Source organism: Lactuca virosa, chromosome 1 (genome assembly GCF_052849685.1).
Source record: "Lactuca virosa cultivar CGN04683 chromosome 1, Lactuca_virosa_CGN04683_v6, whole genome shotgun sequence".
NCBI lineage: Eukaryota > Viridiplantae > Streptophyta > Magnoliopsida > Asterales > Asteraceae > Lactuca > Lactuca virosa.
In genome coordinates, this window is record NC_136426.1 from 23,130,727 (window position 1) to 23,155,000 (window position 24,274).

At 38.0% G+C, this 24,274-nt stretch overlaps 1 protein-coding gene across 2 annotated transcripts in view; it reads left to right on the forward strand.

The window, feature by feature from the left end:
- The first annotated feature begins 20,738 nt into the window (after positions 1 to 20,738).
- LOC145144667 (uncharacterized) overlaps positions 20,739 to 24,274 on the forward strand; it is a 3,573-nt gene continuing 37 nt past the window's right edge. The window contains exons 1-4 of one of the 2 annotated variants that reach the window (XM_079074893.1): positions 20,739 to 20,964; positions 21,080 to 23,401; positions 23,842 to 23,898; positions 24,042 to 24,274. The exon at positions 24,042 to 24,274 is cut by the window's right edge and continues 37 nt beyond it. In XM_079074893.1, the coding sequence (XP_078931019.1) occupies positions 20,895 to 20,964; positions 21,080 to 22,923 (1,914 nt within the window). In that variant the 5' untranslated portion in view covers positions 20,739 to 20,894 and the 3' untranslated portion in view covers positions 22,924 to 23,401; positions 23,842 to 23,898; positions 24,042 to 24,274. The other variant, XM_079074886.1, reaches the window with a different exon arrangement.

Below are 24,274 nucleotides of genomic sequence, written 5' to 3' on the forward strand. Positions count from 1 at the left end.
GGCGGGAAGTAGAGGTGTCAATCCACGATACCAAAGGATGCGGAACAAAATTAGGACAAAACTGATATTCGAATTCGTGTTCGTATTATGTTTGTGTCTAGTGTAAAAAAACAATTTGACGTCGTGTTGTGTCATGTTCGTGTTTAAAATTTGACATGATTTTAACATGAGATTGTCGTGTTTTGTATGCTTAAGTATGGATTTAATAACTAATGGATATTTTATGTAATCTTTTGTCGTGTTTTAACTAGACCGTTTTCCTGTTATTTAAAAAAAACACAACATACTTCTTTGCACACCTTCCCTCCCATCTAATTTTGTGTCTAGCCTCTTTCCTATACGTCATATTGTATCGTGTTTGTGTTACATAAAAATTTGTCTTGTTATGTCACACAAATAAAAATACAACACGATTGTCCAGTTTGACACACCAACGGTAAGAGAACAACCACATAATCGATTCTTATAATTTTCTCTTATGTATTTGACAATTGGTAAGCATTTTTTTTTCAAAATTGGTGTTATTTATATTTCTAACATCAGAACATTACATTGATTGATAAAAAAATAAATATTATATACTATTCAACAGATTTATCATAAATGGTTAAGATCATATGTGGATCTAGAACCAGATTTCAATGAGGCAAATGCTTAATTAACTTAATACAAAATAAAATTAAATAATATTAGAAATACAACGTGACTATCAATTCAAGTATATATACCAATTTTAGTTATGAGCTTAAACACCTAATCCAACAGTTGAAACTTCAAAAAATCATAACTTCCTCATATGAAGTCAGATTTGGATGTTCTCTATATACACGTTCTTGCTTTTACGATTACTATGACTTTCGTTTAGATCATTTCGGATAATAAGCAACCCATCTCCAATTCATTTTTTATGACGTGCATATCTATGTTTGTTTGATCATAAAACTTCGAAGGAGCACAACTTCTTTATACGAAGTCAGATTTAAACGTTCCTTATGTGTACGAAATCTTTGCCACATTTACTATAACTTTGGTTGAGATTATTATTAATAAATAATTTTCTATAAAAATCAACTATTTATCGCTCGATCGACAAATAATTATTACTTATTATATCCTAAATTTCTAGCCCGAATTAGCGGGTGTTATATAAAAATGAATATAAATTATTTGTTCATAAAAAATAATAAAGAAACAAAAGAATTTATAAAAATAATAAGGAACAAAAGAATTTATAAAGGGAAACTAAGTAACCTTACCATTATAAATGAGTTTTTCAAATAAAATTATCATATTTTTTTAGTTTATGAAAAATAACTGTTTACTTCTGAATGCCCCATTCCAAAGTATTGTTCATATTCAAAAGTTTTTTTTTCCAATTATATTTCAAAGAAATCTCTTTATTTATATCCGGAATGTTTATTTAGAGGTGTCCAAATAGGCACTTACTCCCGAATGCCCCATTCCGATTTTGATCTTCAAATTTTGATGTTATTTTTGTTTTTTTTTCCTATTTATTTATTGAAAGAAATATCCATATTTATGTCTGAAATGTCTACTTCAAAGTGTTTAATCATTTTCAATAAATTGTCTAACTTTATACACTAATATAATATATAATTCATATTTACTATGTTTATTTAATTTTTATTAAGTTTAAGTAAAAAAAAATATTTTTTTTTCTCGAAATTTTGAAATTATTCATCATATTGTTGAAATGCTAGAGTTTTTTTTTCTTGGAAATTGTTAGGTGCAATTTGTGCACCTTTTTACACACATTTTAGTCCCTTTTTCTGCATCCATTTAGCATAATTGTTCTTCCTTTTTCTTGCATTTCATCATATTCATGTTAGTCTCTAGAATAACCTTATTTGCACACTTTCATGTCTTTTTCAGGTAAACCGGAGGTTGGAACACGCTTTGGGAGGTGCCAGGAAGCATTGGTGAAGATTTCAGGATGATCGGACGAAGAGTGGAAAAGTTGAAAACATGAAGTTTGGAATTGGAGTCAGAGGGGTACACGGGGAGTGTTGGGTTTACTCTGCAAAAGGAGCACGGGTCGTGTTGACCAGAAAAAGGGGGCTGTTGACTATACTGAACACGACCCGTGTCAATTTGTTCTATTTTGAGCCGTGTTGACCCATACTTTGGGATGAAAAATCGAGGATTGCTGGCTATTTCCCACTCAACACGACCCGTGTTGATTTGTTTTATTTTGACACGGGCCGTGTTCGACCCAAAAACCAACTTTTGGCAGTTTTTTCTATTTTGCATATCACGGGAATTGGGTCATTTTTACATACACACATCATATCAGGGCACTATTGGTGAGGGGATTTCGAAGGCTTTTGCAAGGATTTGATCGTTTAGCATTTGGAAACATTATTTCCCTTATTTGTAAGTTGTAATTGCACATCATTTCCATCTTTACAACTTGTGATTTTGTTCTAGCTATGTGTGGCTAGAACCCTAGTTTCTCCAACTTCATGTTTTGACTTCTTGGTTGTGATTTTCAATCATATGACTTAATGTTTGCTTTTAATTTCTATCTAGTGAAATTGATTTTGCTTCAATCGAATGTTTGATTCTAATTGTGATTCTTATTGGCCATTTAAATTAGGGTTAGGTCATTCAAGTTATCCATTTTGCAGAATCCGTAATTGTTTTGTGAATTGGACTAAGTAACAAGCATTAAATTGATTTCCATTGAATGAATTTAGTGTAAATTTTTTTCACACACTCTTACACTCCCGAGCTTGTGAGGAGTATTGGGTGTTGTTAGGAACATTCACATAAAGCTTAATGCAATCTTTTAATCTAATTCTAAGAGTTTGTTTAGATTAGGTTAATTAGTAAGGTTAGGGTTAATCAAAGAGCTTGTTTTGGTTAATTAATGTGGTGAATGGGAAGTGTTAGAGTTTGTTAACACTTTCAAGTACCAACTTAGATAAAATTGGGCAAGTATCATGTCACATTGGAATCACATTGCTAAGTTGTCATACATAGAGTTGGAGTCTTTACAATTTCTGAATTTAATCCATTTATTTAGTCAATTACTTTTGTCTTTAATTAGTTGTTCTAATCATTGCATTTAAAACCCCCCTCTTTACTGTTGGTGACCAAAGTACCTTGCGCAAAGAGGTATAGATTGATCGTCCCGTGTCTCTGTGGATCGAACCTACTTGCCTTGTACTACCTTTTAGTGCAATATTGTAGTGTTCTTTTGGAGTATATCGTACCCCTTTATTTGTTGGGTTTGACACTCCTAACAAATTGGCGCCGTTGCCGGTGACACGGTGTTACTAATTGTTTATGCCTAGATCTTTCCGTACATGTACACCACTGCCAATTGATTCAGAGATAGAGAAAACGAAAAGAAGTTAAGGAAGCAAGCCAAGCTTCGTAAGAAGCAACCGGGCTCCGAGACTTCTTCATCATCTAACCCTCCAGTCATCAACATTTGGGAGGACATACCCATCTCGAGTGTATCCGCATCCGAAACAGAAAGCCTCTCACTCTCACCACAACCATCCTCACCCAAAAATACCACTCCACCATCTTGACCTACTTATAATATCCCAAACACTACACCTACAGAAACTTCAACCACTACTCATACCATGGGAGATAACCATGGAGGGAATCCACCTCCAAATCCACCACCCGAGCAAACCCTTCGTCAATGGTCGAGACAAGAAGTTACACAACAACCTCTTTGTAAACCATATCCGACAGCCACAAATCTTGAACTTAAATCCGGACTCATCCACCTACTCCCTACCTTTAGAGGCTTGGAAAATGAAGATCCCCACAAGTTTCTGACAGAATTTCATATTGTGTGTGTGGGCATGAAGCCACACAATGTCACGGAGGATCAAATCAAGCTTAGGGCATTCCCCTTCGCGGTGCAAGACGCAGCAAAAGACTGGATCTATGACTTCCCACCGGGGACGGTTACCACTTGGGTAGATCTTGCACGACTCTTTTTGGACAAATACTTTCGGAGATGAAAGCTTCAGCCCTACGGAGGGAAATCATTGGAATCAAGCAACATAAGTGTGACATCCCCAAAATCACGGCCAGAAAAGACCGGTTTCATTTATGCTTTTAAATAAAATCAGAGTAATCCTTTGATTAAAAGAGTTGCGAAATCTGTTCCCAAAACAAAATATGATAAGAATTTATCGAAGCATTTCATTAAAGAAATGTATTTTCATTATATGACAAAAACTTTGGAATGTCATGTTCCGATACAGACCAAAAGCATAAACAATACAAAATAGACCTTACAACGGTTACATATAACTACTGGTCTATAATCCAAAATATATTGATAATGTCATCCAACTTATGCTCTCGTGCCACTACCTGTAATACAAAGAAAAACTGAGTGGGTCAGGCGTGGGAGCCTGGTGAGCATATAGGGTTTTCAACCCACAATAAATAATTATATTTAGTTCATCGACCAACAATAACCCGATTACCCATTCCCGTTATCCTCACTTTATGTCCCTAAAACAACAACTATTACAAGGGACCTAATCTAGGATTTTCATCGGGACGGACATTACTGCAAAGGGGTTTCCTTAACAATAGATGTCCTAAAGGCAACCATGAGGGGGATAGAGTACACCGGTGACCACATCGTTCACAACACCTACAGGTTATGAGCCTGCTAGTGTTCCACTGGACTGTCTAGAAAGAGTCCGTGGTCGTCATCCATACTACGCTAGATGACTAGATCAACAACAACATCGAGGCCTCTCATCATTTTGTTTCATCACACACCAACTGTCTACCCATGTTCTACCCAACATATTAGTAGATAAAATATATACATTTATATACAGCTTAAAACCTGTACAAAACATCCATTCAACAACTAGTTCAAATAAACAAATAATATGTAAACACATAACACGTATTTTATAAAGAATACTTCATATCTATGTGTTAGAAGAAAACGAAAATACACTCACTTCATAAGACGATTGATTGGACAACACCTCGTCTATTAAAACAACAATCTTCGATGAAACCGAGATGTTTTCTCCAACACCGGGCTTCTCGCGGGCAGAGTTTTGGCTCGGAAACTTTACTTCTCGGGATCCTCGGGCCTTCGGGACTTGCTTCGGGTCTCGGGAATGATATCGGGGGTTCGGGGTATAAGTTGCACGCAAAACGAGGCAATAATGAGAGAGAGAGAGAGAAGAATTGAGCAACAAAACTCGGCAGCCCTTGAGTTCTATTTATAGGCGCTGAAACCCCGATTTACGCTGGGCGTAAATCCTGATTACGCTGGGCGTAAATCCTCTACAAGCAGTACGCTGGGCGTACGAAGATCTACGCGGGGCGTAGTTCGGATAAGCTTTGGTATGCGTGCCTCGAACTTCAAAAATTCATAACTTTCGCATACGAGCTCCGTTTCCGACGTTCTTTATATCCACGCGTAGGTGAGACTATGATCTACAACTTTCATTTAGACTCCGTTGGCTAATTTTGACTCTATTTTTATTGTATTATTTTTAGTAGGTCGGGACAGGAAAACTCCGTTATAAAATCATAACTTCTTCATCCGACGTCCGTTTTCGTCTGTCTTTTTACCGTTGGACTACTAACGACGAGATCTTCGATTCTCGTTTAGATTGTTTCGGCTAAAAGTCACTCGATCTCATATTCGAGTTTCGGGCTACATACCGCTAAGTCGAAACTTAGAAAAATCATAACTTCCTCATACGAAGTCAGATTTAGACGTTCTTTTTATGCACGCTCTCGGTTTAATGTATTCTACGACTTTCGTTTAGATCACTAAGGCTAAATATGGCTCTATCTTAAATTCATATTTTACGTCATACAGTGTCGTGTCGGTTCTGTCGCGAAACTTCGACAGGTCATAACTTCTTCGTTATAACTCGGATTTCGGCATTCTTTATATATTTGGAAACCTTTCCACGACCACTACAACTTCATGTATCAATATCGGGTTTATCTGACATTTTATTTTTAACGCTTAAATTATCCTTAATTCAATTAAGTCACAACAATTAGGCATAAATAACATAATACTCAAATAATACATTCTTATTATTTCAAAACGAGTTACAAAGGTTAACCTAGACTATTACATCAACATTAATGCCTAGCCCAGAAACACGGGCGTTACAATTCTCTCCACCTTAGAATGATTTCGTCCCCGGAATCACACATCAACAAACAAATGCGGATAGCGACTCATCATGTCACTCTCCGTTTCCCAGGTGAGATTTGACCCATTCGTATGTTTCCATCGGACAAGCACTAATTCGACCATCTTGCGTCGTAATTTCTTAGTCTTTCGGTCAACGATTGCCTCCGGTTCTTCAATTAACCTTTTGTTCTCATCAATTCTTAACTCAGAAATTGGAATTATATCGAGAACTTCTCCCGTGAGCTTCCTCAAATAACACACATGGAAATTGTTATGAATTCCATTCAGTTCTTCGGGTAGTTCGAGCTTGTAAGCTTGGTTCCCAATCCTCTGAAGAACTTTAAACGGTCCAATAAACCTTGGACTTAACTTTCCCCTTTTACCAAACCTTATAAGTCCCTTCCATGACGAGACTTTAAGCAAAACCGAATCTCCAACTTCAAAAGTCATCGGTCGTCTTTTCTTGTCAGCATAGCTCTTTTGACGATCCTGAGCTGCTAACATTCTTTCCCTGATTATTTTCAGCTTTTCAGCAGTTTGATGGATTATCTCCGGTCCCATAAACTGCTTTTCCCCAGCCTCAAGCCAACAAGATGGCGTACGACACTTCTGTCCGTACAAAGCTTGATAAGGTGCCATCTTTATGCTCGAGTGGAAACTATTATTGTAGGAAAATTCTACCAAAGGTAAATGTTCATCCCAGTTACCTTGGAATTCCAGGGTACATGCTCTCAGCATATCTTCAAGTGTTTGTATCGTTCTTTCGCTCTGATCATCAGTCTGTGGATGGTAAGCTGTACTCAAACACAACTTGGTACCCAATTCCTCTTGTAGACTTCTCCAAAATCTTGAGGTGAAACGGCTGTCACGATCTGATACAATCGTTAACGGAACACCGTGAAGCCTCACAATTTCCTTCACGTAAGAATTCGCAAGCTTATCCATAGACCATTTCTCATTGACTGCTATGAAGTGCGCACTCTTAGTGAAGCGATCAACGACCACCCAAATCATGTCGTGACCATTCTTTGTTCTGGGCAGTTTAGTGACAAAATCCATAGTGATGTCTTCCCACTTACCCACAGGTACAGGTAAAGGTTCTAAACTCTCGTATGGTTTCTGATGTTGTGCCTTAACTCTCGCACAAGTCACACACTCGGCCACATACTTTGCAACATCGAGCTTCATCGTCGGCCACCAGTAATAGGGTTTTAGGTCCCTATACATTTTAGTGCTGCCAGGATGAATTGAGTACATGGTTTTGTGAGCTTCTTCCATCAGAAGATCTCTTATTCCTCCTGACTTAGGTACCCAGATACGATCTTGGAATACCTTCAGTCCATGACCGTTTGTACCAAATACTAACGTTTTGCCCAAACGTTCCTCCTTTCGGTCATTCTTTTCTGAAGCTTCTTCTTGAGCTTTCTTTATACTCTCCACAATTGTCGAGACAATTTCTATTCTCAACGCTCTTGGCCTTTTTCTTTCAAGATTGACTTTCCGACTGAGAGCATCAGCAACAACATTTGCTTTACCGGGGTGGTAAAGTATCTCACAGTCGTAGTCCTTAAGTAATTCTATCCAGCGTCGTTGCCTCATATTTAATTCCTTTTGATTAAAGAGATATTGGAGACTCTTATGATCAGTGAAAAGTTTGCACTTCGAGCCATAGAGGTAATGCCTCCATATCTTTAGAGCAAATACTACCGCTGCCAACTCCAAATCATGAGTGGGGTAGTTCTTTTCATGATCCTTCAGCTGTCGAGACGCATATGCTATCACCTTTTCTCTTTGGGTCAAAACACAACCCAACCCAGCACCAGACGCATCGCTATAGACAACGAAGTCTTCAACTCCATCGGGTAGAGAAATAATCGGTGCTTCACATAGCTTCTTGTTTAGCAACTCGAATGCTTCTTTGTGCTTATCACTCCAAGCATAAGTAGCTCCTTTGTGAATCAAAGCTGTTAATGGAGCAGCGATCGAAGAAAAGCCTTGGATAAACCTTCAGTAATATCCAGCTAATCCCAAAAAGCTTCGAATCTCCGTGGGATTTTTCGGTTGTTCCCACTTCATCACAGCTTCAATATTTGCTGGATCAACCATTATCCCTTCTTGGTTGACCACGTGACCCACAAATTGAACTTCTCGGATCTAAAAATCACATTTGGAGAACTTAGCATACAACTTCTTCTTCTTCAAGACTTCCAACACTTCTCGCAAGTGTCTGCCATGCTCCTCTTGGCTTTTCGAATAAATCAGAATGTCATCTATGAACACTATCACAGATTTATCAAGGAACGGATTACAAACCCTGTTCATTAAATCCATGAATGCTGATGGAGCATTGGTTAATCCAAACGACATAACCAAAAACTCGTAGTGTCCATATCGTGTTCTGAATGCAGTCTTCTCGATATCCTGCTCTCTTACTTTCAGCTGATGATATCCTGACCTTAGGTCGATCTTTGAAAAATAACTTGAACCTTGTAGTTAATCGAACAGGTCATCAATCCTCGACAATGGATATCTATTCTTTATCGTTGCCTTATTCAGCTCTCTGTAGTCAATGCACATTCTCATACTCCCGTCTTTCTTCTTCACAAATAACACCGGATCTCCCCAGGGTAATGAACTAGGTCTAATGAAACCTTTGTCCAATAACTCCTGAAGTTCCATCATCAGCTCCTTCATCTCCGTTGGCGCTAGTCGGTAAGGTGCTTTTGCTATTGGCGTCGTTCCTGGTAACAAGTCGATACGGAATTCTACTTGTCGATCAGGCGGTAATCCGAGAAGATCTTCGGGAAATACTTCCTGATACTCACACACGACAGGAATGCTCTGCATCTCCTTTTTCTCCTTCTTTGCGTCAATCACGAATGCCAAATATGATGTACATCCTTTGGCCAAACACTTTCTGGATTTCATTAGAGAAATGATTCCATAATTTACCCTGCGTTTGTCCCCATACACCATAAATGACTCTTTCCCTAACGGGTTTACTTTTACTATCTTCTTTCAGCACAATATTTCGACATCATTGGCGCTAAGCCAATCTATTCCCAGCACGATGTCGAAACCATGTAGTTCGATAGGCAATAATTCCTCGTGGAACTTATTCCCATTCAGGTCGATTAAGATGTTTTTCATACGATGGCTAACACGTACAAACTTGCCACTAGCAACTTCGACTAATAAAGCATTATCTAGTCTATCAACAGGCAAAGCTAGTTTTCTACCAAATTCATGCTAAATAAAGGAGTAGTTGGCTCCAGAATCAAATAAAATTTGGGCAGACAATTCGTTTACGAGAAAGGTACTTGAAGCGACATCAGCTTCTTCTTTAGCAGCTTCCAGTGTCATCTGAAAGGCTCTCGCCTTCGGCTTTGGTGAAATGTTGGGTTTTGTTGCCTCCTTTTTCGGACAATCCCTCGAGATGTGTCCCTCCTCCCCACACCCATAACAAACTTTCTAGGCGAGGGTGCATTCGTTGGCATAGTGCCCTGGCTTTCCACATTTGAAGCAGGTGACTTCCCCGTCACATTGCCCATGATGCTGCTTCTTCCATTTGTCGCACCACTTCGCTTCGCCTCCTCCTCCTCTCGAACTAGACTTCGAGAATTTATTTTTCTTGTTGGACCCTGAAGGTCCATCAAACTTCCTCTTCTCACCACCCTCTGATCTCTCTAGACCCTTCTCCCTGATCTGAGTCTCAACATTCTTAGCAGCCCAGATGGCGGCTTTCAATGTGGTTGCTTGCTTAACCATTGGACCATAGTCCGCTGGTAGTCTGAGGGCAAACTTATTGACCTTTGAGAGTTCAGTTGGAACTAGGTATGGGATAAGCTTCATCTTTTCCGTGAAACTAGCAGCGTATTCAGTAACGCTCACTTTTCCCTTCTTCAAATTCTGAAACTCATTATTGATTTCCAGAAGGTCCTGCTCGGAGCAGTATTGCAGTTTCAGTTGTTCCACAAAGTCTTCCCAAGACATTTTGTTCGCTTCTCCCTTGGGCATAGAGTCAGCTAACAGCTTCCACTAACTCAACACGCCAGATTTTAACAAAGGGATCGCAAGAGCGGTCTTCTGCCTGTTGCTGCATCGCAACTTTCAAACATTGTCTTCATTTCGGAGATCCAATCCATAACTTGCACTGGCGTCGGGCTTCCGGATAGACACGGTGGCTTAGATGCCATAAAATCCTTGTATTTACATCCTCTTCCATCATTTCCTCCATCACAATTGTTTTGTCTAACAATTGGTGGGTTGGCTTGACCAACAGTCCCACTGACGTTACCTCCTTCCGACGACCCTCCATTCACTTCGGGCTCTTCAACTTGAATTGAAAGTTCTTCATGATTTTGTTGAAGCAGACGTCTAGATTCTTCCATCTGACGATCCAACATCGTCTGAATCATCAATTGTACACCAGCCATTGTCACCGGCTCAGGTGCAGCAGCTACAACAGGTATTTGCTCGATTACAGGTGGTTGATTCCTGTTTTCGTTCGCGTTTCCAACTCCGCTTCTTGTTCTTGCCATTCTTGATCTATACACCGAATAAGGTGAATTTAGATCCTCATTCACGATAGATAATTATCCAATTCACTCCGAAACGCTTACATGCTAGTTCTAATACCGTCGACGCACGCTTAGAATCCTAAACACATAAGGTCTCCAGATCCGGTTGGCAACAAACCATAGATCCGAACAAATAATATCATATATGGCAAACATATATAATATTTAGCACATAAAAGCATTTTAGGCAACTTTCCTAAAATAAACTAGTGCTCGTGTCTTAAATATAACAGACGCTTATCTCACAATCTTCACTTAGCATTCTAAGTTTAAGTCTAGAAATCCTAAAAATTCCTAATTCGCTTAAACTAATGCTCTGATACCAACTGTGACATCCCTAAAATCACGGCCAGAAAAGACCAGTTTCATTTATGCTTTTAAATAAAATCAGAGTAATCCTTTGATTAAAAGAGTTGCGAAATTTGTTCCCAAAACAAAATATGATAAGAATTTATCGAAGCATTTCATTAAAGAAATGTATTTTCATTATATGACAAAAACTTCGGAATGTCATGTTCCGATATAGACCAAAAGCATAAACAATACAAAATAGACCTTACAACAGTTACATATAACTACTGGTCTATAATCCAAAATATATTGACAATGTCATCCAACTTATGCTCTCGTGCCACTACCTGTAATACAAAGAAAAGCTGAGTGGGTCAGGCTTGGGAGCCTGGTGAGCATATAGGGTTTTCAACCCATAATAAATAATTATATTTAGTTCATCGACCAACAATAACCCGATTACCCATTCCCGTTATCCTCACTTTATGTCCCTAAAACAACAACTATTACAAGGGACCTAATCTAGGATTTTCATCGGGACGGACATTACTGCAAAGGGGTTTCCTTAACAATAGATGTCCTAAAGGCAACCATGAAGGGGATAGAGTACACCGGTGACCACATCGTTCACAACACCTACAGGTTATGAGCCTGCTAGCGTTCCACTGGACTGTCTAGAAAGAGTTCGTGGTCGGCATCCATACTACGCTAGATGACTAGATCAACAACAACATCGAGGCCTCTCATCATTTTGTTTCATCACACACCAACTGTCTACCCATGTTCTACCCAACATATTAGTAGATAAAATATATACATTTATATACAGCTTAAAACCTGTACAAAACATCCATTCAACAACTAGTTCAAATAAACAAATAATATGTAAACACATAACACGTATTTTATAAAGAATACTTCATATCTATGTGTTAGAAGAAAACGAAAATACACTCACTTGATAAGACGATTGATTGGACAACACCTCGTCTATTAAAACAACAATCTTCGATGAAACCGATATGTTTTCTCCAAAACCGGGCTTCTCGCGGGCAGAGTTTTGACTCGGAAACTTTACTTCTCGGGATCCTCGGGCCTTCGGGACTTGCTTCGGGTCTCGGGAATGATATCGGGGCTTCGGGGTATAAGTTGCACGCAAAACGAGGCAATAATGAGAGAGAGAGAGAGAAGAATTGAGCAACAAAACTCGACAACCCTTGAGTTCTATTTATAGGGGCTGAAACCCCGATTTACGCTGGGCGTAAATCCTGATTACGCTGGGCGTAAATCCTCTACAAGCAGTACGCTGGGCGTACGAAGATCTACGCGGGGCGTAGTTCGGATAAGCTTTGGTATGCGTGCCTCGAACTTCAAAAATTCATAACTTTCGCATACAAGCTCCGTTTCCGACGTTCTTTATATCCACGCGTAGGTGAGACTATGATCTACAACTTTCATTTAGACTCCGTTGGCTAATTTTGAATCTATTTTTATTGTATTATTTTTAGTAGGCCGGGACAGGAAAACTCCGTTATAAAATCATAACTTCTTCATCCGACGTCCGTTTTCGTCTGTCTTTTTACCGTTGGACTACTAACGACGAGATCTTCGATTCTCGTTTAGATTGTTTCGGCTAAAAGTCACTCGATCTCATATTCGAGTTTCGGGCTACATACCGCTAAGTCGAAACTTAGAAAAATCATAACTTCCTCATACGAAGTGAGATTTAGACGTTCTTTTTATGCACGCTCTCGGTTTAATGTATTCTACGACTTTCGTTTAGATCACTAAGGCTAAATATGGCTCTATCTTAAATTCGTATTTTACGTCATGCAGTGTCGTGTCGGTTCTGTCGCGAAACTTCGACAGGTCATAACTTCTTCGTTATAACTCGGATTTCGGCATTCTTTATATATTTGGAAACCTTTCCACGACCACTACAACTTCATGTATCAATATCGGGTTTATCTGACATTTTATTTTTAACGCTTAAATTATCCTTAATTCAATTAAGTCACAACAATTAGGCATAAATAACATAATACTCAAATAATACATTCTTATTATTTCAAAACGAGTTACAAAGGTTAACCTAGACTATTACATCAACATTAATGCCTAGCCTAGAAACACGGGCGTTACAATTCTCTCCACCTTAGAATGATTCCGTCCCCGGAATCACACATCAACAAACAAATGCGGATAGCGACTCATCATGTCACTCTCCGTTTCCCAGGTGAGATTTGACCCATTCGTATGTTTCCATCGGACAAGCACTAATTCGACCATCTTGCGTCGTAATTTCTTAGTCTTTCGGTCAACGATTGCCTCCGGTTCTTCAATTAACCTTTTGTTCTCATCAATACCAATAGAGACCACCATTTCCTCAAACTGACATGTGCCCTCAACTTCAAGATGAGGATTATGCGGAAGCAAATGCTTTAGGAGGGTATTCCACGTCAAACCAAAGGGGATTTGAGCAGCCACGGGGTGACCAAAGATGGAACAACAATCAAGGTTGGGGATGAAATCAACATGGAAGTTATCAACCAAGTCAACCACATCAATACCAATAGAGACCACCATTTCCTCAAAATCAACAAAGGCCACCGTTTCAACCTCAAAATTTTCAGCAAAGGCATCCACAACAACGACCTCCACAAACGGGTTCATCAAGCATGTCATTAGAAGATATTGTCAAAAGCCTTGCCACTAGCACTCAAAGCTTCCAACAAGAGACCAAGGCAAACATAAAAAGCTTGGAGCAACATGTATTACAACTTGATCAATCCGTGATCAAGATGGAATCACAAGGCAAGCTACCATCTCAAATCGAGAAGAACCCGAAACACAGTGCATGTGCCATTACCTTAAGAGGTGGAAAAAGTTATGATGGGCCAAGAAAGCCGAATGAAGAAGAGGAAGAAAGGGAGATTGAAGTGGAGGAAGAGGTCAAAGAAAATGAAAAGAATGATAATTCAAAGCAAAAAAATCCAAATGACATCAAAGCAAAAAATCACACCGGCCCCATTTCTTTCAAGGCTAAAAAGCACAAAGAGAGAACGAGAAGATGATGAGATCATGGCCATGTTCAGGAAGGTTGAAATCAACATTCCCCTTTTAGATGCTATTACACAGATTCCTAGATATGCTAAGTTCCTTAAGGAAATTTGCACATCTAAGAAAAATCTTAAAGGAAATCAAACTGTGAAAGTTGGGGAAAACGTTTCAACCGTGTTACAAAAACGGCTACCTAAAAAATGCAAGGACCTAGGTGTATTCACGGTTCCTTGTAAAATGGGTAACCTTTTTGTGCCACGTGCCATGCTAGACCTTGGGGCATCAATTAATGTCTTACCCTATTCAAGCTATAAAACAATGGGAATTGGACCTTTATCAAAAACCGGAGTCATCATTCAACTTGCTGACCGGTCTTTGATACACCCAAAAGGTGTATTGGAGGACGTGTTAGTGCAAGTCAATGAACTTGTATTTCCCGCTGATTTTTATGTTTTGGATATGGGCGATGACAACACCCCACAATCGAGCTCCATCATTTTGGGGAGAACCTTCATGAGTACCGCAAAAACAAAAATAGATGTAGCAAATGGTACTTTGTCTATGGAGTTTGATGGTGAGGTTATCAACTTTAATATCTTTGAAGCTATGCGTTATCCTAGTGATATTCATTCCTTAAACTTCATAGATGTTATTGACTCATGTACTAACGATTGTTTTGAGTTGTCAAGCCAAGATGTGCTAACCACCATCTTGAGCAAGCATTTTGATGAGACATGGATCAAGAATCTGGCTGATAAGTACACTTTGGAGGATGAATTAATTGAAGCAATCAACTCCTTGGAAAAAGCACAACCTATGATGCTAGATAAAGATAAAGGTGTGCAACCTACACCCCGCCCTTGCGGTATTTGCACACAAGTGGGGCATCCAACTGACATGTGCCCTCAACTTCAAGATGAGGATTATGCGGAAGCAAATGCTTTAGGAGGGTATTCCACGTCAAACCAAAGGGGATTTGAGCAGCCACGGGGTGACCAAAGATGGAACAACAATCAAGGTTGGGGATGAAATCAACATGGAAGTTATCAACCAAGTCAACCACATCAATACCAATAGAGACCACCATTTCCTCAAAATCAACATAGGCCACCGTTTCAACCTCAAAATTTTTAGCAAAGGCATCCACAACAACCACCTCCACAAACGGGTTCATCAAGCATGTCATTAGAAGATATTGTCAAAAGCCTTGCCACTAGCACTCAAAGCTTCCAACAAGAGACCAAGGCAAACATAAAAAGCTTGGAGCAACAAGTATTACAACTTGCTCAATCCGTGATCAAGATGGAATCACAAGGCAAGCTACCATCTCAAACCGAGAAGAACCCAAAACACAGTGTATGTGCCATTACCTTAAGAGGTGGAAAAAGTTATGATGGGCCAAGAAAGCCGAATGAAGAAGAGGAAGAAAGGGAGATTGAAGTGGAGGAAGAGGTCAAAGAAAATGAAAAGAATGATAATTCAAAGCAAAAAAATCCAAATGACATCAAAGCAAAAAATCACACCGGCCCCATTTCTTTCAAGGCTAAAAAGCACAAAGAGAGAACGAGAAGATGATGAGATCATGGCCATGTTCAGGAAGGTTGAAATCAACATTCCCCTTTTAGACGCTATTACACAGATTCCTAGATATGCTAAGTTCCTTAAGGAAATTTGCACATCTAAGAAAAATCTTAAAGGAAATCAAACTGTGAAAGTTGGGGAAAACGTTTCAACCGTGTTACAAAAACGGCTACCTAAAAAATGCAAGGACCTAGGTGTATTCACGGTTCCTTGTAAAATGGGTAACCTTTTTGTGCCACGTGCCATGCTAGACCTTGGGGCATCAATTAATGTCTTACCCTATTCAAGCTATAAAACAATGGGAATTGGACCTTTATCAAAAACCGGAGTCATCATTCAACTTGCTGACCGATCTTTGATACACCCAAAAGGTGTATTGGAGGACGTGTTAGTGCAAGTCAATGAACTTGTATTTCCCGCTGATTTTTATGTTTTGGATATGGGCGATGACAACACCCCACAATCGAGCTCCATCCTTTTGGGGAGAACCTTCATGAGTACCGCAAAAACAAAAATAGATGTAGCAAATGGTACTTTGTCTATGGAGTTTGATGGTGAGGTGATCAACTTTAATATCTTTGAAGCTATGCGTTATCCTAGTGATATTCATTCCTTAAACTTCATAGATGTTATTGACTCATGTACTAACGATTGTTTTGAGTTGTCAAGCCAAGATGTGCTAACCACCATCTTGAGCAAGCATTTTGATGAGACATGGATCAAGAATCTGGCTGATAAGTACACTTTGGAGGATGAATTAATTGAAGCAATCAACTCCTTGGAAAAAGCACAACCTATGATGCTAGATAAAGATAAAGGTGTGCAACCTACACCCCGCCCTTGCGGTATTTGCACACAAGTGGGGCATCCAACTGACATGTGCCCTCAACTTCAAGATGAGGATTATGCGGAAGCAAATGCTTTAGGAGGGTATTCCACGTCAAACCAAAGGGGATTTGAGCAGCCACGGGGTGACCAAAGATGGAACAACAATCAAGGTTGGGGATGAAATCAACATGGAAGTTATCAACCAAGTCAACCACATCAATACCAATAGAGACCACCATTTCCTCAAAATCAACATAGGCCACCGTTTCAACCTCAAAATTTTCAGCAAAGGCATCCACAACAACCACCTCCACAAACGGGTTCATCAAGCATGTCATTAGAAGATATTGTCAAAAGCCTTGCCACTAGCACTCAAAGCTTCCAACAAGAGACCAAGGCAAACATAAAAAGCTTGGAGCAACAAGTATTACAACTTGCTCAATCCGTGATCAAGATGGAATCACAAGGCAAGCTACCATCTCAAACCGAGAAGAACCCGAAACACAGTGTATGTGCCATTACCTTAAGAGGTGGAAAAAGTTATGATGGGCCAAGAAAGCCGAATGAAGAAGAGGAAGAAAGGGAGATTGAAGTGGAGGAAGAGGTCAAAGAAAATGAAAAGAATGATAATTCAAAGCAAAAAAATCCAAATGACATCAAAGCAAAAAATCACACCGGCCCCATTTCTTTCAAGGCTAAAAAGCACAAAGAGAGAACGAGAAGATGATGAGATCATGGCCATGTTCAGGAAGGTTGAAATCAACATTCCCCTTTTAGACGCTATTACACAGATTCCTAGATATGCTAAGTTCCTTAAGGAAATTTGCACATCTAAGAAAAATCTTAAAGGAAATCAAACTGTGAAAGTTGGGGAAAACGTTTCAACCGTGTTACAAAAACGGCTACCTAAAAAATGCAAGGACCTAGGTGTATTCACGGTTCCTTGTAAAATGGGTAACCTTTTTGTGCCACGTGCCATGCTAGACCTTGAGGCATCAATTAATGTCTTACCCTATTCAAGCTATAAAACAATGGGAATTGGACCTTTATCAAAAACTGGAGTCATCATTCAACTTGCTGACCGATCTTTGATACACCCAAAAGGTGTATTGGAGGACGTGTTAGTGCAAGTCAATGAACTTGTATTTCCTGCTGATTTTTATGTTTTGGATATGGGCGATGACAACACCCCACAATCGAGCTCCATCCTTTTGGGGAGAACCTTCATGAGTACCGCAAAAACAAAAATAGATGTAGCAAATGGTACTTTGTCTATGGAGTTTGATGGTGAGGTGATCAACTTTAATATCTTTGAAGCTATGCGTTATCCTAGTGATATTCATTCCTTAAACTTCATAGATGTTATTGACTCATGTACTAACGATTGTTTTGAGTTGTCAAGCCAAGATGTGCTAACCACCATCTTGAGCAAGCATTTTGATGAGACATGGATCAAGAATCTGGCTGATAAGTACACTTTGGAGGATGAATTAATTGAAGCAATCAACTCCTTGGAAAAAGCACAACCTATGATGCTAGATAAAGATAAAGGTGTGCAACCTACACCCCGCCCTTGCGGTATTTGCACACAAGTGGGGCATCCAACTGACATGTGCCCTCAACTTCAAGATGAGGATTATGCGGAAGCAAATGCTTTAGGAGGGTATTCCACGTCAAACCAAAGGGGATTTGAGCAGCCACGGGGTGACCAAAGATGGAACAACAATCAAGGTTGGGGATGAAATCAACATGGAAGTTATCAACCAAGTCAACCACATCAATACCAATAGAGACCACCATTTCCTCAAAATCAACATAGGCCACCGTTTCAACCTCAAAATTTTCAGCAAAGGCATCCACAACAACCACCTCCACAAACGGGTTCATCAAGCATGTCATTAGAAGATATTGTCAAAAGCCTTGCCACTAGCACTCAAAGCTTCCAACAAGAGACCAAGGCAAACATAAAAAGCTTGGAGCAACAAGTATTACAACTTGCTCAATCCGTGATCAAGATGGAATCACAAGGCAAGCTACCATCTCAAACCGAGAAGAACTCGAAACACAGTGTATGTGCCATTACCTTAAGAGGTGGAAAAAGTTATGATGGGCCAAGAAAGCCGAATGAAGAAGAGGAAGAAAGGGAGATTGAAGTGGAGGAAGAGGTCAAAGAAAATGAAAAGAATGATAATTCAAAGCAAAAAAATCCAAATGACATCAAAGCAAAAAATCACACCGGCCCCATTTCTTTCAAGGCTAAAAAGCACAAAGAGAGAACGAGAAGATGATGAGATCATGGCCATGTTCAGGAAGGTTGAAATCAACATTCCCCTTTTAGACGCTATTACACAGATTCCTAGATATGCTAAGTTCCTTAAGGAAATTTGCACATCTAAGAAAAATCTTAAAGGAAATCAAACTGTGAAAGTTGGGGAAAACGTTTCAACCGTGTTACAAAAACGGCTACCTAAAAAATGCAAGGACCCGGGTTTATTCACGGTTCCTTGTAAAATGGGTAACCTTTTTGTGCCACGTGCCATGCTAGAACTTGGGGCATAAATTAATGTCTTACCCTATTCAAGCTATAAAACAATGGGAATTGGACCTTTATCAAAAACCGGAGTCATCATTCAACTTGCTGACCTTTATCAAGCCAAGATGTGCTAACCACCATCTTGAGCAAGCATTTTGATGAGACATGGATCAAGAATCTGAAACTCTTGAATGCAGGTGTAATCTATCCCATTTCTGATACTAAATGGGTAAGTCCCGTGCAAGTTGTCCCGAAAAAAGCCTAGTAATTTAAACTAGATTAGTTTGCTTTAAAAAAAAATAAAGGCAAAAAATGAACCAATGAGTAGGGCTGTTCACTATTTGGATAAAACTGAATTGTCCAATTGGACAATTTGGATTAGACTATTTGGTTCAGATATTCAGATTTTTGGATTGGTTTTCAACAAAACCGAATTATTATTTTGGATTTCGGATTGGTTTTGGTTTATAAAATAAGAACCGAATAATCCAAAAAAACCAATAAACATTTATTATTTATTTATTTATAATATATATCTATAGTTATTTATTAATTTTGTAATTTATTTTTTCAAATAGGCTAAAAAACGTTTCACCCAATAAAAAAACATTAATATGCATTTTCTCTCAAAAGTTTTCTGTCTATAAAATACTTAACTATAATATATCTTCTTAGTTGTTGTTTATAAATTTCAAATCACAACTAAATAATTTATTTTCGTTTCCTGTGTAAAATTGGGTAATATTATATTTATATGTCGTTTTAAAATGTTTCGGTTTTTGAAAACCGAATTATAAAAACCGATCCAACCGAATTATAATTGGATCGGATCGGATCAGATTTGAATTTAGTTTGGACTATTCATATATATGTTTTGAAAACCGAAATCAATTTGGATTCACTTGATTTGATCGGATCAAACCGATGCCGATGCATCCAAATGCACACCCTAAAAACTCAACCCGATTTTAAATTAGAGAGGGCGGCCTCAAAAGATTAATAAACTTTATACGACGGTTTTATTAAGCCACAGACGTAGGGTTGTTCAGTATTTGGATAAAACCGAATTGTCCAATTGGACAATTTGGATTGGACTATTTGGTTCAGATATTTAGACTTTTGGATTTGTTTTCGACAAAACCGAATTATTATTTTGGATTTCGGATTGGTTATGGTTTATAAAATAAGAACCGAATAGTCCAAAAAAACCGAATAACAACTTATTATTTATTTATTTTTAATATATATATCTATAATTATTTATTTTTGTAATTTATTTTTTGAAATAGGTTCAAAAAGTTTCAACTAGTAAAAAATATTAATATATATTTTCTCTCAAAAGTTTTTTTTATCTATGAAATATTAAAATATAATATAACTTCTTAATAGTTGTTTATAAATTTCAAATCGTAAGTAAATAATTTGTTTTTGCTTCTTGTGTAAAATTCGGTAATATTATAATTATATGTCATTTTAAAATATTTTAGTTTTTAAAAACCAAATTATAAAAACCTATCCAACCGAATTATAATTAGATCGGATCGGATCAGATTTGAATTTAGTTTGGACTATTCGGATCTTTGTTTTGAAAACCGAAATCAATTTGGATTAACTGGATTGGATCGGATCGGATCGGATCAAACATATCCCTCCAAAGTAACACCCCTACACACTACACAGACGCAGCCATGAAATACTGCAGGGGATGATGTCCAAGGGTTTCTCATAGCTAACCTTCAATTCATCGCATGAAATGAAAGACTTGATTCAATTGGATTTTGGAAGTTTTGGCTTTATGCATTCGACTCTTTTAATTTTATAGATTTGAGGTTTAAGGATGTTAATGGAAATTAGGGTTTTAGTTAACTATGTGGAAGTCTGCGTTTCTTCTTCGTCAAAATGCTACGGTGCGTTTCAACATTCTTTCTTATAATATGATCACGTCTACTTTTCATTCTCAAACACGTTTTTCATCCCCACAAATGAACTATGAGCTAACAGATTCCGTTCTTTCTTTTGAAGGAATGATTGAGACCATACCTGTACCCCCTGTTCGTCAATTCAATCATATCTTGATTAAAATTGCTAAGATGAAGCAATACCCTACTGCCATCTCTATCATTCTGGACCATGACTTGTTAGGCTTCAACTCTTCTGTTAAACCTAATTTATATACATTTAGCATTGCCATAAACTGCTTCTGCCATACGGGTAGAGTGGATTTAGGTTTCTCAGTGTATGGAAAAGTGGTTAAGCTTGGTTACAAGCCCGATTCTGCTATCATTAATACTCTGATAAGGGGGCTTTGTGATAATGGTAACATTTGTGAGGCGCTGAAGTTTTATGAAATGAATATGAATAATGGATTACAACCAACAGCAGTTACTTTTGGTACAATAATAAACGGCATTTGCAAAAAAGATGGCCCACAAGCTGCTCATCGTTTTCTTCAGCTTGTGGAGGAAACTAAGGGCTTTCATCTAGGCACAACTGAGTATAATACAATCATCAATGGCCTTTGCAAAGATAGACATCTTACTCAAGCTCAAGAAATCTATTTCGAAATGGAAAAGAAAGGTATTCTTCCAGATGTTATAACATTCAATAGTTTGATTCATGGTTACTGTAATTTGGGTCTATGGGAAAAGGTGAATGGATGGTCTAATTTAATGAAAGATCAAGGAATTTCATATGATGTAGCCACGTTTAGCATTTTAGTTCATTATTGGTTTAAACAACGTCGGACTGAAGAAGCACATAAAATTATTAAATTGATGTTGGAAAGTGGAATGAAGCCCGACACTTATATGTATACTTCAGTAATACATGGCTACTGTTTACTTCGTAAAGTAAATTATGCTAAAAAGATTTTCACTTTTATGATTGCACAAGGGTGTGTGCCTAGTGCTTTCACTTACACTACACTAATCAATGGATATTGTTTGGTTGGAAAAGTGGATGATGCTAGAGAGATCTTTGAGGTTATGATTCAAAAAGGGTATGCACCTTGTGTTGTCAGCTATAGCATCTTGATTGAAGGATACTGCAAGAGCAAAAAGAAAGAAAAGATAGAAAAAGCTTGGGATCTCTTTAGTGAAATGTACGGAAATGGAATTGTTCCTAATGTAGTCACCTGCACCTCTCTTATAAATGGTTTATGTCATGTGGGAAGACTCAAAGAGGCATTTCGGCTTCTTAAAGATATTCCGAATCGGGGTATTTATCCAAATATTTTTACTTACTCTACTTTGATAGATTCTTATTTAAAAAATGAAAAAATGGATGAGGCCCTTAAGTTATTTAGAACTATGGAAGATATTGGCATTAAACCTGACATTGTTGTTTACACTAGCCGTATTGATGGTATGTGCAAAGCTGGGGAAGTCAAGGGCGCCTATGAAATTTTTCGTGGACTCCCTAGTAGAGATTTGCAACCTAATTGTCATACTTATAATGTCTTGATGGGTGGATTTTTTAAGCATGGTTATCTTAAAGATGTGAATGATCTGATTCAAGAAATGGAGGTTGAAGGTTGCATGATGGATGGTGTTACTTGTAATTTAGTTATTCAGGGATTTCTTCGACATAATGAGACAAAAAGGGCACTTTTATATCTTGAAAGCATGCTTGATGTCGGTTTCTCTGCAAATGCAAGTACAACAACCAAACTAGTGTACTTGTTGGCCACAAAACATTTGAATAGGGCATCGAAGAAATTGCTTAAGAAGTTTTTTAGTCAACAGAAAAAAAAGGTTAGATGTTGTGGGATTTTGGACAGAAGGGGAATTCGATTCCGTTCCAATCTGTGTTTTGTTGCAAAAAAGTATGGAATTAAATTACTTAAGAAATCACAAAGGGTTCTTTGACCAATGTCTTTTCACATTCCATCTTAAAACCCATGGAATTCAACCTGCAGCATTTTTCCTCCCTGCACAAAGTACTCAATACCCTTTTAACCCTACAAGTTTTGCTAATCCTTCAAACATGTGGCTGAATGGAATCCAAATCCTTCAAATTCCAATTCCTTCCAAAACATTCTGCTAACCAAACGCCCCCTTAGATTCCAATTCCAATAAAGGAAATGACTGAAAGCACAGGCATAGAGGGTGTAAAACACAAGCCAGTTGACAATGCTGACCAAAAAGACATCTGAAAGCCAAATTTGGTAGAAAAGGATCAGCTACATTCCGTAGATTCATTCTTGGATAAAGTGATTGGAATACTGGTACTGGATTTGTGTGATTCAATTAGGGTTCCAAAGAACAAATTGGGTGTGATCCGAATCTGTGGGTGTGATCCGAATCTGCATTTCTTGCTCTTATGCATGCCAGTTATGTCCACCAGGTTCTAAACCGAACTTTACTCTATGCTCTTAGATTTTCTAATGTTTCATATTTGAATTTAGTTTAGGGAAAAATGATATAAAAAGCAATTGTAGTTTCACAATTTTATACGTTAGTCACATGACTTTTTTCTGTGGTGATTGAACAGTTATACACTTATACTTTTTTTGGCCTTATAAAAGAATCATTTGTTCCATTGACCTGGTTTTGATATCAAGGAAAAATACAGAAAGCACAACGTGCCTGTAACATTTTATCGATTTAGACACTGACTATTATTTTCTATTGATTTAGTCACTGAATTATTGTTATAATAATTGCAAAAAATTAGTAGCTTGGTGGCTAAGTCGATAACATGGTGCAAGTACATTTTTTTTTTCTTTCTGTATTCTACTCTTTTATGAAACCTGGTAACCGGGAAAAATGTTATTTTTTTAACAGACAAACAAGTACAGTGGTGCAAGTCTGGATCATGAACTGAAAGAATCCACTGAGCAGGTAATCCTTTAAAATGTTTTTAACATGATTAATCTGTTCAATTCTTTTTACTATTGCACCATAAAGGCATAAAATTATTATAGGAGAAAGACTAAATTATTTATCTACAATTAATCATTTTTATTTTTTCTTTATTATTCCAGAAGTTTAGCCCTTGGCGTGTCTATGGTATTTCCTGTGAGGACAAGCAGGCAGGCAGAAGAAAAGTTGACAATGCGATAATCTGGTGGAATTGGAATTCGAGATTCCCTTCCGCTATTTATGTGATTGCTAAATGGATGGATGGAATTCAATTCCGCTACAATCTGTCAAACTCCATTTTTGAGGATTTCATACGGGGAGGGTGGAAAGAATTGAATTCCATTTGTACTTTTTT